We start from the raw sequence: 17,025 nt of genomic DNA, 5'->3' as shown, positions 1-17,025 counted from the left end.
ATACTCTGGATATACTCAGTGTGATGAACAGAAATCAAAACATCAAACACTTTTTGTCAATAAAGCAAAGACTCTCTCCAGGTTTTTATTTTCAAATTGCCTAAAAACCTTCAGTTTATATCATTAAAGTTCTAACAAATATTACTCAGTTTATTTGTACTGTCCCCTATATCCAGAACAGGATGTGATCCCAGGGAGAAGCTACTGAGTATTTAATGTGTAGAAAAACAGAGAATGAAGGTTATGAAAGACTTATTTCAGGATGATACCCTTCTGCGTTTGCTGCCTCTTCTGTTGTGTGATTTATTTATGGAGCCTGTATTTAATTAATTAATGCCCAACTACTTACACTACTACTTACTTACATTTGCTTCTGTAATTCAATTCAGTCTGTTAAATACACATGGCACAAAATCACTAACTATCGTTGCATGCTATAAACTGTGGAAAACCCAAATCTCTTTAGACTATCCATAAGATTGATCAGCCTTCCTCACATAGCTGATGATAGGTGGCCTGTGAGAAACAACGTTAATGATTTTCACAGACAGTTTAGTGTGGAGGAGGTGGGGTTTACATTACCTTTGTTTAGGTTTTGTATTGAGTTTATATTAAAACATACCTTTCAAAAAGAAAAGTCAAAACTCAGTTTATTACTGTTTATTTAATAAGTATAAGTCATCAATACTTGACGTGTCTGTCGCTCAACTGTACTGCCACAAGCCAACCACACTGCAATGCCTATATTGAAAAATTCTTCTATTAGCAATAATAACCATAAAACTCTTTTCATTTTCATTTATTCAAAGAAGTTAGCCGTACTGAAATACCACACTATGCAACTGCAGTGAGAAGGGCTGCGATAACGTTCAGCTGATTCAGGATCAGCGAGCAGCAGGTTTGAGTCAAACGAAGGAGAACAGCAAACACCCAAGTGCAGAGTACAGAAACACAGGTTGATGTTGTTGTTGTTGTTATGGAATGAAGACTAGTTTAGGTGGTGAGACTGAAATCCACATGTTGCAAGCTCAGTAGTTGCCTTGGTTTTGATTTCTGTAGCCGCCTCGCTGGTAGCCCCCCTTATTCTGCTGGTAACCGCCTTTCTGATCTGTGAACATGCAAATGAAAAAATCACGGTAACAGTATCCACATAACAGCATTTAATCAGATGACTAAGAGAAAATTATTTTACTTGATACTTGACATCACAAACATTTAAAATAACTGCCAGCTTCGAATAATAGCTTCGAAACCTCCACAGCCCGCACCTTTCTAACATGGGATTAGGGTGCTGTGTCCGACAATTCCTCTCTCTTTCCAAAACCGACAATGCGGCATTCACGCCTTCATCGGGAACGCTATTTACGACATTCCGTCGAACAACGTGCCCGTGGCGTGGCGTGGAATTTCAATGACTCGCCATGTAAAGAGGGATTTGTCATAACTTCTGCGTACATGATCTGATCTCAACGAAACTACACATGTTTGATAAGAGTCCCGCCCCGAACAGGTTTGTGATAATATTCAGTAAGAGTGAGAGCGCCACCTAGTGGTGAAAAGAAATGTCATTTTTTATACTTACATGTTCTACTTCTAGCAGGTTGATCAGATCCAGCTGAAATTTAGTCAGGAAATGCAAAACATGTTGTTGATTAAATTTTTTTTGTGGTGAGTTTTTGTTAAAGGTCGTGTCCGTGGCGTGGCATTAAATTTTGATGTACCGCCAGAACACACAAATTTGCTATAACTTCAGTGTACATTGTCCAATCAGCTCCAAACTTCACTTGTCTGATAAGAGTCCCGCCCTGAACACATCTATGTGATAATATTCACTGATAGTGAGAGCACCACCTAGTGGTGAAATTCAGCCATGTTGAATTTTACTGTGATTTTCTTAAGTCCTCCTAGAGAATTTATCAGATCTAATTCAAAATTGGTCAGTACAGTCAAAAAATATTGCTAATTAAAAGTTGTGCTATTTGTGACTGTACGTTGAAGGCCGTGTCTGTGGCGTGCCGTCAATGTTGGCCAGGTTGAATCGAATGTCAAACTGTGATGCCATTTCCGGCAATTTCAGGGCTTCCATTTGAACTAACTCCTCCTAGAGAATTGATCAGAACAACTTCAAAATTGGTGAATACAGTGCATAGACATTCAGGATGTAAGGTTATTAAAATCTTTACATTCAGTCAAACGGCATGTCCGTGACATGCCTTCAAAAATCAGCCTTGACATGACAATGGAAACCCTAACCTACTGCTAAACCTAACTGCAGTACTGATTCTCCATTTGCACTTAAACTTCACGTTTGTTAAGAGCCCTGGCCATAACGCATCTAAGTGCCAAATATTAATGTCGCGGTTTGCACGTTACACTTGCATGTGACGCGGCCGCAGCACACCCTGAGTTGCGTGGAGTGCGAAGGCCCATTCATTGCTGCTTGCAGCTTTAATTACTGATTGAAACTCAAACACACTAAGTCAGCAACATAGTTAAAGGTAGCAATGAATAAACAGCGAACAGCCTCTGCACAAGATCAGAGGTATGTTGGTGTGGGAAGGTCACCATGTGTTTGGACTAACTGCTTTTTTTGTATCCAAAGTACAACCACAGTGTGGTTAAACATACCTCTATTGTAGGATTGCTTCTGTTGGTAGCCACCTTTCTGATCTGTAATGCAAAGAAACAACCACTTATTATTGCTTTTCTAAGAAAGCCATATTCAACCTTTAATAGCAAAGGGATGATGAATGATGAGATTTTTTCGAGATTGTAATAGATACAGAAAAAGAATAAAGTGATTTGTGGTCACTGACATACAGACTGGATGTGAACATGCCAACGTGTATGGTATTGATGGCATACAGTAAAGTATTGTTTACCTCTGTTGAAGTAGCCTCCATAGACGCCCTGTTTGAGGTCAAAGACGCGCTCATTATTCTCCACCAAGCTGCCCAGTTTCTCAGCGAGCTGCAGGGCCATGTTCTGCAGGGAGGTGGGCTCTGTGCGGTGCATCACCACGGTCTGTGTGGGCTGGTCGAGTGATGCCTGTTGGCAACGGGACGGAAATCATTTAAAACACAAACAAACAAAACAAAATGTGTACATGTAAAGATGCAACAGAATTCATCATTAAAATTTAGTCCAACAGAACAGAGAAACTTACCATCAGCTCCTCGTTGATGATCATCTTGCTGATGATGCTGTGAACTGTGGGTATCTCCAACTCAAACATCTCAGATAGTGTCCCCATGCTGGAGGACAGACACAAAAACTTTAACAACCATATTTTCACTCAGTAAAAATTCTTATATTGTAAAATTTAGGTTAAGCTTTTCTTGATCTTTTGTGATTTGCACACTAGTAGGCAGAGCGCCTGATTAGAGCCATTTCTGGTCCAAGTGGACACACAGTGATCTACACAAAGCAGTGCTTGAGTAGTGACTGGCACTAGCTCTGTTTAAAAATGTTGCATCTTGTTTTTACCTGATGGAGTCATAGACACTGCTATACGTGAACAGGTATGTCCTCAGTGACTCCTCTTGGATTTTCCTATAAAAAAGAAACAATCAAATTAAAACATTTAATTATGTGAGGCATTATGTAAGGCAGCACAATGAATTTATATATGTGAATAACTGCCACATTAACTTATAGTATGATCTGAAATAATCTGAAAAATGTTCACTATTGTATGAAAAGTTTTAATTCCGCACATCATTAAGACACAACTTGTAACACTATCTAAAATCACCCTTGAAAATAAAATCCATGGTTGGATGATAATGGTGTATGCTAACCTGACAAGCATCTCGCGTACACGCTGCGTCTCAGGAAACAGGTCCCAGACCTTACTGTTCATCTTCTCATTGATGATGAATGAGTGGCAGGTACGCCAGTCTCCCATCTTCATGGCCTTGCTGGCTGCCACCACATGCTCCCTCATGCTCTCTGGGGGTCCTGGAGGACAAACAGAAAGCTACAGTTATCCTCTCTGGTTCCTCTATGGATTAAACTTGCTGGTGTAAATACTTATTGGGTGACAGGTTGCGTACCCAGCAATGGCTGTCTCTCTCCCACTCTGAGCTGGTGGTGGAACTGCTTGCTGATCATCCTGCGGCGGGCATCAAACTCATGGGCAGCCATGTAGGGGATTTCCAGCAGCATGGCTGACACAAGGTACACACACTCGAGAAGCTCCAGATTGATGTGCATGTGGAATGGCACCTGTGAGGGAGGTTAGCAATGTTATGATTTTGTGCAACCTGACATCAAGTTCTTGAAGTATACCCAATGTTCGAAGGCTATATATCACATAAGCTTGCAGCTAGTAGCAATCTTACTATTTTTGTTACCTGAGGCAATTGGAGCCTCTCTGACTATTGCATTACAAAAAAACCTAAACAAGACTAAGTGTCTACAGCCACGCTAACAGCTCTGAGACTGTACTTGAGCACTATGATGCTTTGAGTCAAGTTATTACAGTTGATTGTGAGGGGGACAAGAAAGTGTGAAGCGATGTCAACCTCAAGGTGGTGTAAGAGGAAAGTCAGGGATCGCCAGTCAGTAGGGCTCATCCTCTGGGGACCATGATTGTCTGTACTAAATTTCATGCCAGTAGTTGTTAAGATATTTCAGTCTGGACCGAAATGGTAGACCGGCTGAAAGGCTGACGCTGCCACCCCCTAGAGCCATGCTACCAGCGTGGTTGAAATTCAATGCTCCTGCCCAAAAGTGCTCCTGTGCACATCACAATACTTGTGTACGACTTACTTGTCTTCTCTTTTCAATTTTCTCCTGCTCTGCATTCCTCTCCTGCATGTTCCTCATGAGCAAACCCTGACCCAGGAGCTCCTTGGCACGGCCAGAGGACTGGATGTCCAGCAGGGCATTGTGGGCATCTTTAATCATTCCCTGCCTAAATGCGCAAATACCAAGTTGCACCATGGTTCTGTTGTACAGGATCTAGACAAGAGAGAGAAAATAGGTACTTGGTATCAATTTGGGGTTTGTTGTTGTTGTTCTCTTGTGTAGCTTTGAGTCTGTCTGCCTGCCTACCTGTACGGGCGGGTCGGCGTGCTGGATGTTGTCCTGCAGGTGGCTCATCAGCATCAGGTCACGGGCCTGGTACCAGCGTGAGTGCAGAGCGTGGTGGTAGATGTGGCAGAGGATAGCGCAGGTACGGATACGGTCGGTGCGATCCTTGGCGTAGATGAACTTGCAAAGCCGGTCCATGATCACAGCGCTGTCCTCCCCTTCGCTCTCCTCCTGGTCTTGCTCGGACTAAACATCAGACAGAGACACAAGACTCAGCACATCACACTCACTAAGTAAAAAAACTCATGTAAAAGCACTCCAATCCAGATACACTTCCACTTTTTATTCTGCCCTTTTCTTGATTTAGGTCAATATAATTTGTAGTTCTAAAGTTTTTGTCATATTGAAGATCTGATGATGGAATATTCCACTTCTGTGCTTTTCTCACCTTGGACTCTGCCTGGAGGCCCAGGCTGCGTCGGTGAGCCTTGTAGTCAAACTTGTAGTAGGTGTGCATGATTCTGCGCAGGTATATGCGGCAAATCTCCTCTGTGCTGCCCTTATTCTCCATGTAGTTGAGCAGCCGGTCAATGATGCCACACACTCGTCCCTCATCTTTCAGATTGTCAACATATTCTAGAGGTAGACAAGAAAGCAATGAGTTACCAGGAAAAGCTGGAAATGATGCACAAACACACTTCAAGGATTCTTGCACCAACATTAATTTTCCAATATTCTATGATTTACTTTTACATCTAAAATTATAAAACTCATCATTAAAAATAATTCTCACCTTGTGAGTGGGGATCGGTGTTCTGCATGATTTTGGTAAACTCTTCATCCATCCTTTCTACCAGTGTTAAGATGCATCCACGCACCCTGAATGGCTGACAAACACAGATTTTATTGCAATGCCATCTTCTAACAAGACACGACCACAAATTATGAATCTTGTGCAGAAGGTAAACTATTTCCATTTTAAGCTATAAATGAGAATAATGTAGACAAACCAAATAATATAAACAACAGATCATAAAAATACAGATACAAAAGACACAGTTACAATGATTCAGTTTTGGTCAGGACAATCAGAAAACAGAAGATGGGAAACCTGGTCTGAGATGATCAGACTCTCACTGTCCTCTGCAATGTTTTCCCCGATGAAGATGTTGTTGTGTTCAAAGAGGATGTCCAGCAGCTCATCTATACAGTCCAGGCACTTCTTCCACATATCCGGCTAAATGGAAAGTAAAATATATTTTGCTGCATTTAATCGAAAAATCTAACTTTTCCAGGAACTAACCCTGAATTTAAAAGCAATTGTAACATTTAGAGAAACAATGGCTCCTACCTTCATGAAGGCTGCCAAGTTGGGGTTGTAGTCATACAGGGAGGCAATGATGTTGAACTTGATCTTGACCATGATACCTTGGCCCAAGTTGTTCTCGGCAGCGATGTTTGCCAGAGCATGGAGAAGTTCGATCTGGGCAGCCCTGTCGGACAGAGAGTGGGATGAGATCAGAGAAATTGCTATAACAATGACTGTCTTTGAAAATAATATACAATACATAATGAAACAGGAAAGGGAACGTATGGGAATGTATTATGGGGTGATACCTGTCTGTGCCCTTTTTGCCTCTTGCTTGTAGGATCTCATTGAGCTTCTTCACCACCACTGGTACGTTGATCTCTGTGCCTTTGGCAAACATCTTAGGCTTTTCCTGATTATTGGAATACATCACATGACATAACAAATATTGATATAATTTGTTGATTCACATTATTTGGGTGTTTCTTTTAATACAATCGGTACTTTACAAGCTCCAAATATAAACGGGTGTACCATCTTTTGTTCTATCTCAATGCAGTACATCTAAACAGGCTTTTTATCACAATGTCGTCTTTACCTTGACCATAGGGGCACCTCCCTTCACTTTCTCCCAGCCCCCCTCAACCTCCTCTCCGCCCTCCTCCTCAGCCTCCTCCTCTAGTCGCTCTTTCTTCTTGGGCTTCTTCTTCTTAGCAAGCCTCTTTTCACTCTTCTCACTCTCCTGGGCCCTTTGGAATGACACAGTGTGTGTTAAGTATACATGCTTGAGCTTCTTTGACTGCTAGGGCTGAAACTTGCCGTTATATTAATTATTAGTTCATCTAGTTACTAATTTCTATTAAATTCTCTTTAAAATGTTCAATTATCAAAATTGTACATAATTATTTTCTGTAAATGGAAATTCACAAAGAACAAGCATGTTTTGTTCTCATGTTTTAGAAAAATAAAAAATATTTTTTGTTGTAACCCCAAAACTAAGATGTAGAGACGGAGACTCACTTCTTGAGGAAGACCACAGCCAGGGAAGCGCTCTTTCCCTCCCCTTCATCCGAGCTCTCACTGCCACTGTCTACAGTGTCTGAGCCCCAGTCTTCGTCGTCGTCATCATCATCACTAGAAGAGGACTCATCCTGTCAGAGGGAGAAAACTCCTGCACATTAGCTCAGGCATCCCCTCAAACAGTAGTTTGTGAGTACAAGAATTAGGTCTTTTGCACCAGATTTCATTTCTCTCTGCAGTAAACTCTCATATTGCACGCTGGCCTCTTACCCCGGATCCCTTGGCAGACTTGAGGAACTTGCTGGCCTCTGAGGAAGGCTCGGGCTTTTTCTTTAAGAAGGATTTGGCTGACACTCCGTCTTCGCCTCCCTCTGCATCGCTGTCAGAAGAAGAGCCTTGTAGAACAAAAAATAGCATGAATTTTAGAGATGATACTTCTTCAATACCACCGTTATTATGTCTATACATTGGTCACCTGTGATTTTAATAGAAGCATAAAAAAGTTTAAATGTTTGTAAAATTAAAAATTGCTTTGTGGCAAATAGTAAAACTTTTCTTACCTACGATTTTCTGGTTAAAACTAAATTCTTAATGTAATTGCATCAAACCTATTAATATGGAAACATTTCACCCATGTACTCTAATGTTAGAATGAACAACTTGGAGCTTGTTTTATGTTCTTGTACATTTTATAGAGTTCTTGTGATTTAACACAAAAACATGTATAAACAGCAAGCTTACCAGAATCCCCTGGCTCCTTCTCCTCCTCTTCATCTGCAGACTCCTGTGGGTTCTAACACAGAAACAGATGACACTGAGTTGATACTTTATCTTTGTGTATCCAGACTCACTCATCACATAACTGCCCAATCCACCTTTATAGTAACACACATTCACACACAGAAGCTGCCCAGTACAGCCACAGTCTGATCTGCAGCCCAATGAGCAGTTCCACTGACATCTATGTGGTGGCAATGCAAAATGGGTGGCTTGTACCTCTTTAACGATCACACAAAGATCAATGTTACACATTAAATACCCTCTAACCACTGACTTCAATCTAGAAGTGTTATAACAATCTCTTAAACTGAATATTCTCTGTATGTTTTAAAGCACAGGACCAAAGAAAGACCAAAATTTACCTCTTTGTATGCAGCTATTTCCGTTTCGTAATCTCTGTTGTACTTGCGGATCTTCTGACGTAGCGTGCTGAGGGCTTTTGCGTTGTTTTTGTTCATCTTTTTCTTGCCCTCTTTGTCCTCCCAAAGCTGAAAAGAAAATAATCTTAATTAGTTCCACTGAACTAGAAAAGTGGGATCTATCTGACTGCATTAACCGAGGTTAATGTACTTCCCTTTACTGCAGCCACAGCAAAACATACAATGTTAAATTACAAAGCTGCTAAATCATAGAGTTGTGTTTTAAATGTGGGCTACTGACCTGGTTCAGGTAGTCCTCCAGGTCGGCCAGAAGACGGATATAGAAGGGTGGAACACCCTCTTTGTCCACTATATTTTTGCTTTTGAGGAAGGCTCGACATAACTGTTCAAACTCCTCCAAACATTTGGCCATGTCTCGAATCTTCATAGCATTGCGGATAGTCTTGATCAGGTTGGTCAACTCCTCAAATCTAAGATTTAAGAATATACGCATTCAAAACCAAAAACTAATAAGACAGACAAAGTGTACAGTTTTAAGTATATGTTGCTTCAAAAAGGAGAGGCCACACCAACCTTTTGTCTTTGGCGCTGCGCACCACTCTCTTCGTGTCCTCCTCATCGTCACTGAGAAGCAACGACCTGTGAAACAATATTGATGTGTGAGATTACTACATAAAGTGGGATTTGAATCCTGATGATAGGATATATTGTAAGTTGCACTGACTGCTTGAAAGTTGTCCCGGGTGCTTTAGGGGTGATCTCATCGGCGGATGAGGACTCCTCTGACTCACTGTCAGACCCGGTGGCAAAGAAACGAGACATTGCTGAAGGAAGCTGTCAATCTGTAAAAACAAAATTACACATGTGAGGAATGGCATTAAAGAGATTACAGCATCTGTATACATCTGTGCTATATGAAATGGGAACATTTAAATGTTGCCAGAAAACAGTTTCACTTCATATTAATAAATCAGGTGCATGAACACTCAGTTTTTAATAATTTACTGATGTTGAATCAATTTGTTAATCTCATGAAGGCAAGACTAAAGAGGGTAAAAGGAACTTCCAGTTGAACATGTAGTTTTCCACTTTCCAATTAAAGTTAGTGTCTCAATTAAGCTGCATCATTGCCAACACACAACTGGAAAAATTAAGATTAAAGATTATAAACGATACTATGGTTACCGTTACGTAATACCAATACTGGGGCTGCGTACAGACGTTGGTTAGCATCCTGCGTCCGTACGTGCTGTGCGACGGCAACCTCCACTTGGCTAACGCTAAAGTTATCTCGCGTTGACAGACGGATTGTCGCCAACAAAACTGAACACTAACCGGTGCAGCTACAGGTCTCACACTGGATAGTTTTAACACAAGCCACATAATGTAAACACACACACATTAGCCTGTAAGTTAACCAGATAACGTTGATGTATATCTGATGATATACTAACGTGGCGCGGGGTTGTTGCTAAGCTAACGCCCGTAGCACCAGGCCTCACGGCATGTGTAGCCGGTAAATATAATTCACTATAACGATAAATAACCACCCACAGTTTAACCAAATATCGAGGCAGACCCACCTACGTCCTTGTGAAAGTTATCCTGTTGTCTGTCTGTCTGCTTTGAATGGTTATAAAATCCAGTTTTGCTGTATAGCGGCCACAAGTAGAGGCGTGCGACAGCCTTGCCGGGTACTTGCGTCGGGAAAGGAAGTGAGCTGTAGATCAACAAAGCATAGGGCTGGCCTACAGCAGAGCTACATACTCACAATGGCGAGGGGTTAGGTTGCCACCCAGCGGCTGGAAATGTAAGTTCACTGGACATTATTGGGATAATAATAAAATACAAAGCACAACAAACTCTTAAGATAATTCACAGCATATTTATTTCAAACATCTCAGATACATGCATACTTTAAAGACCACATGAAGCATCTCAGAGTAAGAAGGTATACACACATACAGTATCTTCATTTCATCGTTCGTTAATATACTTTAATATTTACACTGGCATTGGGTAAAGTACGGTTTCAGCCTTGTTACAAAGCGTCATCGGGTCCTTTCAATGTTCTTTTAAAGCACCTGAAAGTATGTATGGTTCACTTTATGATTGTAATCCAATTCGGGGTGTGGAGTTTTCCTGTGAGCAGATTATAACAGAGCAGATTTCAATAATATAATAACTGGTTACCCAAAGCCAGCCACTACGCCAAAAAATGTCTCAACATACAGTACATTGTGTTAAACAATTGAGTTAAATGAGTTAAGCTGTGTTAAATATCAGCATATTTATTATTGATGCATTTATTGAATAAAAAACATTTACAGTGTTAAACTGTAACTTAAAAGATTTATGAATGAATGATTGCAGATATTATATTAAGTATTCACACTGGGAATGTAACAGGATCAATATCAGCATTCTTCCTCTGGTTTACTGTACTTCAGCAGCTCTGGAAAAAAAAAGAAAAGAAAATTACATTAACGACAATTTCAAAACTCCTTCTAATAAGGAAAAACTCTATTAGCCTAAAAAGCATGAACAAAGTTTAGAAATGAGAACAATACATCACTCTGCAACAACCTAATACTCCAGCTACAACATGATGTGACAGAGCTGACAACAGGAAATTAAACCAAGCTGGGACCGACCCTTCCTGTTCCCAATGTTGTGAATACTGAGGTAACTATTTGATGAGCGGTACAGATAATGAAAACTCACCTGAGGGATTGTAAAAAAAAAAAAAAACACTGAGATGTCCTTCATTGCAGAACATTGCAGCATGCTATTTCCTAAATAATTTGCAACAAATTAATTAAGATTAAAGCACAGTAACAATCCATACCTTCTTTCAGTCTCCTTATTTCCTCCGATTTCATTTCAAGTTGCTGTTCAAGCGCGACACATTTGGCACAACCTGCAATATAATTTGAATAATTACATTCCCGTGAAATAATCTCTCTTTCAATTTGATCTATATCAAGACGTGGATTAGTGAGTGTGATTACCTAATTTATAACTTCCCTATAATACTCCTGCTTCCTCAAGTTAACGCTAAAGTTTGTGGTCATGGTGATGCTAGTGCATTTGTTATTATCCAGAACTGAAATACTCAAACCTGTCTCTACATCCTATTTTACTTACTTTTCATTGCCCTCATCTTAATGGTTGGTCTATCTTAATATTGCAATTTATACTCAAGCAGGCACCTCACATCAGAGGTTTGATTCAATTAGTCCCATAAGCCCTCCAGTGGCCTCAGCACTCAACCTACCATGGCCTTGGGGTTTAGGTGGCAGAGCTCTATTGCTGGTTACAGGCTGCTTTAGGGCTCTGGCTCTGCTAACAGCACTGCAAGATGATGATGTTTCAGCAGTGCTGGTTGGCACTGCAACAGCTGAAAACGTAAAGATAAAGAGCAGGTAATTCACAGTAAGTCCAGCAACACAAATTACACCACAGTTTGGCTTGATTATTCCACAGAACCGAACAGTATGATACAATCCCACCCTACCATCTCTCGGGGTTTTAGCTGGTAAAGCTCTCTGACTGGTTGCGGGCCGTTTAAGGTTTTTGGCTCGGGTTGCTGCATCACAGGAAGATGTTGAAACTTCAGCACAAGGTGGTAAAGGAGCATCTGAAAAGATGAGATAAAAGTGTGAGGCAAGTAAGTTATGTACATTTAATGAGCTCAGAAAAGTCCAGTTTTTGAACACCATCACAATAACTGCTGTCAGTTAGTTTTTGTGCAAATACTAACCATGCCTGTCAAAACAAAAAATGCAAAAGAAAACAGCTGTATGAATACAGCGTTCCTTTCGCAGCAACTCTGTATTTACCCATTTTTTTCCTCTTAGCTATTGGCAAAGCTTCACCTCTGGTTAAAGAGTGCTTCTTTGCTTGCAAAATCTTCGTCGCAGGGTGAGTAGCTGCTTGCATAAAAACATGGAGAGAAAAAAAAGACACACAAAAACATTCAAATGAATCACCATTAATGATGTTACACAAGACAGCAAACAATACTTCATACAATCAGTCCTCATTAATGGCAATACTGAAACAAAACTAAATAATAAAATAATATACATATTGGTTGGACAGGTAAAAATGTAGCCACATAAAGTCTTGCTAGATGTTCCTTTTGATTTTTGTTTGTTTACTTGTTGATTGTTGGGGCTCAAATTACAACTGTATAGGAATATTGTATGTACAGCGAGACCCAATTTAAACTCTTAACTGTCAAATGTATGTATATTTCTTTTTCATATTTATGACTGAATATCAGAACAGTCTGACCACTGTATGAGTACCTGTAGGTCCACGGAGTTTGTCAGTGCTTGAAGAAGCTGGTGCGTTGCTTCTTGCTGATGGCAGTCTGAGACCTGCTGCAGCTCTCTGGATGCCTGACGGGATGCCACTCAACTGCGGTTTCCGCATGCCAGAATTGGGCTGCTTGGATCCTAATGTCAAAGAGGGAAGACAGTGTGGATAATGGATACTGTGCACACAAACACCTCCCATTTAGTGGCCATTATTCGTAGCTAAAGGTATGAAAATACAACAAGAAACAAATGATAACATTAGTTCTTAGAGTGCATGGATGCTTACAATTTTCACGCCATATTTTAAATAATTCACCCTCAACATTTATGAAGAACAAAACTGCAATCTTCCAAGCTCTTCCTAAAAACAGAATACACACTGCCTACCTGTTGTTGTAGCACGCAGGTTGTAGGAGGTTGATATTCCTGCAGTCTTTAAATACACAAAAACAAAGGAAGTCATCAATACAGAGTCAATGCTTATGTTTAGTGGGCTGGTCTCACTTTTTTTTAAAGTAGTTTTAACAGATGAAATGTTAATTTGATCTATTTCATTAAAGAGAATGTGTTGCCAACATGTACACAACAGACATTAAACATTAAAAATCCTACCGCTTGGGATGCATCAGAATTTCTTAAAGCCTCGGCTTGGGTTCTTTGTCTCGTCATGGGCAGGCCTGATGTCAGCAGCTCAAACCTTCCTGGAAGTATGGAGGCTGGCTTGTACTTCAACAACTGGGATGCCGGTTTCAAAGGAGGCAAAACGGATTTAGCAGAGGTTTGCGTCAAGAATGTTTTTCGGTCACAGACGATGTTTGATGGAACGTCTGATGGCGCCTGGCCATCTGGCTTACTGGGACCGTCCCCGTACAGTTTTTTCTGTGCCCCTATGGTTTTGCGCTCTTGTTGTTCATCGTAAAAGTTGAACATTTTGCAGTTAGTCATTGGTGTTGAAGTAATCAAAGCATCTGCCCTTAAATCAAGGGTATCATCCAAATTTAATGTGTTAGCTTTGTTATCCTCTGTATCCATGCTCTGATGGCCCAGAGTATCGGAAAGACCATATCTCATGGGCAGACCTGATTGTGAATGATCTTTACTCTCACGTCGACCATCTCCAGAAGCTACCTCCACAGCTGGATTAACTTCAAACGTGCTCTCAGGGGTTCCCTCCATCTTGGCATGAGTGTCTGTACTAGCTGTTGTCCCATTATGTTTTGACAGTTCAGGAGGGTGGACTTCAGAATTGTTGTCTTTGGGGGTACTTGTTGCATTACAGACTTTAGGAGGAGAGGGCTTGTCCGAAGTGTTCTGCTGACTGTCACTTGAGCTCGTTTCTGACACAGTTATTGTGCCGTTCTGTTTGGAAGGAGATTTAGTATCAAAAGTGTTGTTCTGAAGGCAAAAGCTTGTAGCACCAGCTTGCCCTAAAATAGAATTGCCACTGGATTTTTGAAGAGAATGCTTATCAAAAGTGATGTTCTGCACATCACATGAACCACGATTGATAACAGGGGAAATTTCAGTGGTGTTATTAGAGACTGAGGAAGCCTGATCTCTACCGTCGCTTTCCACTTTGGGGCTGTTTACATTAGATGGGGCAAGATCCAGTGTCTTACTCTGAGGGCACGGTATTTGAGTCGTAGTGTTTAAATTGGTAGAGGTGCTCAGATTGGACTGCTCGGCAATGGTAAATGTGCCATTTACAGACCCACCTGGTTTTGAGCTTGGTTGTGGCACTTTGCTGGTCAACTCAGCATCATGGCTGGTGAGTAGCTCTTCATTGTTAACTTCCACAGTATTAGTGGTCACAACAGGTTCATCAGGAAGCTCAGTTGTGACATTCTTTGAATTAGTGCTACACTGCATATCAGAAGTAGAGAACTGTGATGCAGCACACTGAACAGACATGTCACTGGAGGAGGTAATGTCATGGGTAACATTAGCAGGGTGGGTACCAAGTGTGTCTTCAGCTGATGTTGAAGGCTGACTATCTTCCAAAACACTGCCTGTAGAAATATCCCGAGTTACTTCCAAGGGAACCTTTGGTATGTTTTCACCCACACACTTCTCACCAAATTGTTCCCCAAAGGAGCTTATGGTGTGAGTGGCATTGCCATCTAGAGTACTTGACAAATCTTCACTTTTGATTGTGTCCAATGTGCCAGGCTCTGCCACAATTTGTCCACTGAACTCTGAGGAAGGTATGTTGCATTGCAAACCATCCACTGGGGACATATCCTGTGTGACCTCCATGGAGGATATTTCCACTCCTGGTGATAACTCTGAATCACGTGTAACATCAAGGAGAGTAATTTCTGGGAAGTACCTGTCATCTAGCCAGCGCAGAGGAGCATCTATGCTCTCAGGGATGTCCATTTTGGCATTAGGGTCTTTACTTGTTGTCTCATAATGTTTTGACAGTTGAGAATGGTTTCCTGTAGCATTACAGACCATAGCAGGAGGAGAGGGCTTGTCACTTGAACTTGTTTCTGACACAGTTATTGTGCCATTCTGTTTAGATAGAGATTTTGCATTGAAAGTGTCGTTTTGGGTTGTAGCACTGGCTTCCCCTAAAATAGTACTGCCACAGGATATTTGATGAGAGGAAGTCAACTGGGAAGGCTGGAGAGTGTTAAATGTGCTCTTCACAGACCCAGCTGTTACAGGTGTAGCTGGTACACTGTTAGGGAGAGCTGAATCGTTTCTAGTCAGTTGCATTGTGGCATCACTCGTAACATCAAGAAGAGTAATTTCTGGCAAGTATTCGTCATTCAGCCAGCAGACAGGAGCACTCATGTCACCTAATTGGCCAGAATGACTTCTAGAGGAATCCGAGTTTGGATGTTGGCCAGAACCTCCAGTTGATTTTTGACAAGGACTGTTTACATCTTTTAAAGGCTCTGGAGAGGGACATTTATTGCCAATATTTAAGTATTTTAAAATTGGTGTTAGAGCAGACTGGAGACCAGAGAGCCGTGACTTCATCTTAACTCCACCATTGCTGCTTGTTGGAGCTGGGGTTGAAAAGGTGCAGGTGTCAGAGAGAGGCTCGAATTCTCCACTTGGCTGTGTAGAGGAATCTCCTACTTGGACCTTGAGCTTTCCAGCTGCAGTGACTCCTGGTGGAATATTTTCACGGCATTCATCAACCTCGTGACCTTCCTGACTACATGAGGTTTGCATTGTTGTCTCATTGGCCATTCTAGATAATTTCTCTTTTGAGTTCACACGAGGATAATAGGGTTTCTTGTTTGTTTGGTTTTTTGAGACGGGGCACACTACTCAGACTTCTTGACACATATTTTTTCAGGTGTCTTCTCAGACTCTCGGTGCCTGCAGCCTGTGGATTAAACAATTTAATTAATGCAACATTCTCACTTTTACATACTGAGTCATGTAAACTAAATTTGGGCCAATATGCCACATTTTTTTCCAGCCCTGAGACTCAAATGTTTGACATTTTAGTGGCACAAACTACTATGACTTTTAAAACATGTTATCTACAGGCTACTGAGGGTAGTTAAAAACAGCAAGTGGGTACAAATAGACAAATCAAAACACAAACCCTTTTTTATAATCATAAAACAAAGCCAACTGGAGACCACAGAGCACATGAGCACTTTCATCCACTTCTGTCATGTACTTTAGCACTGACAGTACATGATGATCACTGTAGGACGTTGCAGGTGGTTTAACTAATGTTAATGAACATCTGCTTTTAGTGTAGGTCGGCCGAAAACACACATCTTTAACTAGATAACACTAATAACACTGCAGCAAGGCAACAGAGAGGGACCATTAACATAAGCAACGTGGCGAGTTCAGGAATAACACTGACAATAGTTTTGAATCTACAGAGTTCATAGTAACGTTAGTAACGTTAGTTGGTAGGACATAAACAACTTGGACTTACCGATCTCAACAGGCACTTCTGGTGGAAGTTTATGTCTGTGGAAATATTTAAAATAGTTTTATCAAGACTCGAGTGTGTTGAATGGACACACTTATCCACTAACGTCAAGTGAATGTCAAAATAACACCGAAAACTTGTGAAATCCCAACCACGGCAGCGCCGCTCTGGTTCAAATGTCAGTTTTCCTCACACTCATTGGATGATTCCAACCAATCACAGCTGAATGCTTCTTCTTCGTGGGTTTTAGAGTGCGTGAGC

General features: G+C 41.1%; 2 protein-coding genes across 6 annotated transcripts; both read right to left on the bottom strand.

Moving 5' to 3' along the window:
* Positions 1 to 645: 645 nt before the first annotated feature.
* Positions 646 to 10,270, bottom strand: eif3c (eukaryotic translation initiation factor 3, subunit C). 2 transcript variants are annotated; one of them, XM_051416644.1, is made up of 24 exons: positions 10,110 to 10,270; positions 9,251 to 9,368; positions 9,100 to 9,165; positions 8,807 to 8,996; positions 8,509 to 8,634; positions 8,108 to 8,159; positions 7,637 to 7,761; positions 7,367 to 7,497; positions 6,945 to 7,095; positions 6,655 to 6,758; positions 6,389 to 6,530; positions 6,149 to 6,274; positions 5,831 to 5,924; positions 5,486 to 5,673; positions 5,059 to 5,283; positions 4,774 to 4,965; positions 4,056 to 4,227; positions 3,801 to 3,960; positions 3,487 to 3,552; positions 3,167 to 3,254; positions 2,883 to 3,048; positions 2,629 to 2,670; positions 1,583 to 1,615; positions 646 to 1,108 (listed from the first exon to the last, which is right to left on the bottom strand). In XM_051416644.1, exons 2-24 carry the CDS (start codon positions 9,346 to 9,348, stop codon positions 1,029 to 1,031), a joined length of 2,817 nt encoding a protein of 938 aa, XP_051272604.1. In that variant the 5' UTR covers positions 9,349 to 9,368; positions 10,110 to 10,270; the 3' UTR covers positions 646 to 1,028. The 2 variants fall into 2 exon arrangements, with proteins under 2 accessions (XP_051272604.1, XP_051272605.1); XM_051416645.1 differs by lacking the exon at positions 1,583 to 1,615.
* Positions 10,271 to 10,391: 121 nt separating this feature from the next.
* On the bottom strand, positions 10,392 to 16,934 carry LOC127373456 (uncharacterized). 4 transcript variants are annotated; one of them, XM_051417935.1, is made up of 9 exons: positions 16,768 to 16,934; positions 13,464 to 16,194; positions 13,239 to 13,284; positions 12,840 to 12,989; positions 12,369 to 12,461; positions 12,044 to 12,166; positions 11,804 to 11,926; positions 11,375 to 11,446; positions 10,392 to 10,981 (listed from the first exon to the last, which is right to left on the bottom strand). In XM_051417935.1, the coding sequence occupies exons 2-9, from the start codon at positions 16,053 to 16,055 to the stop codon at positions 10,944 to 10,946; spliced, it is 3,237 nt and encodes a 1,078-aa protein (XP_051273895.1). In that variant the 5' UTR covers positions 16,056 to 16,194; positions 16,768 to 16,934; the 3' UTR covers positions 10,392 to 10,943. The 4 variants fall into 4 exon arrangements, with proteins under 4 accessions (XP_051273895.1, XP_051273897.1, XP_051273896.1 ...); XM_051417937.1 differs by having other exon boundaries at positions 12,405 to 12,461; XM_051417936.1 differs by having other exon boundaries at positions 12,369 to 12,458.
* Between the last annotated feature and the right edge of the window lie 91 nt (positions 16,935 to 17,025).

Source organism: Dicentrarchus labrax, unplaced genomic scaffold, assembly GCF_905237075.1.
Source record: "Dicentrarchus labrax unplaced genomic scaffold, dlabrax2021, whole genome shotgun sequence".
NCBI classification, from domain to species: Eukaryota; Metazoa; Chordata; class Actinopteri; family Moronidae; genus Dicentrarchus; species Dicentrarchus labrax.
The sequence above is the reverse complement of the archived record's forward strand: the minus strand, read 5'-3'. Positions and strand labels throughout refer to the sequence as shown.

Bases quoted from the DNA above. Each gene is read 5' to 3' on its own strand.
- LOC127373456 (XM_051417935.1), bottom strand. From the start codon at position 16,055: ATGGCCAATGAGACAACAATGCAAACCTCATGTAGTCAGGAAGGTCAC. The intron at 12,167-12,368 runs GTAAATACAGAG...TCATCTTTTCAG, and splicing joins AGCTAAGAGGAAAAAAATGG to ATGCTCCTTTACCACCTTGT. The intron at 11,447-11,803 runs GTAGGTTGAGTG...ATTATATTGCAG, and splicing joins ACCTAAACCCCAAGGCCATG to GTTGTGCCAAATGTGTCGCG.
- eif3c (XM_051416644.1), bottom strand. From the start codon at position 9,348: ATGTCTCGTTTCTTTGCCACCGGGTCTGACAGTGAGTCAGAGGAGTCC. The intron at 8,635-8,806 runs GTCAGTAGCCCA...TTTTCTTTTCAG, and splicing joins TGGAGGACTACCTGAACCAG to CTTTGGGAGGACAAAGAGGG. The intron at 3,255-3,486 runs GTAAAAACAAGA...TCTGTCCTCCAG, and splicing joins AGTGTCTATGACTCCATCAG to CATGGGGACACTATCTGAGA.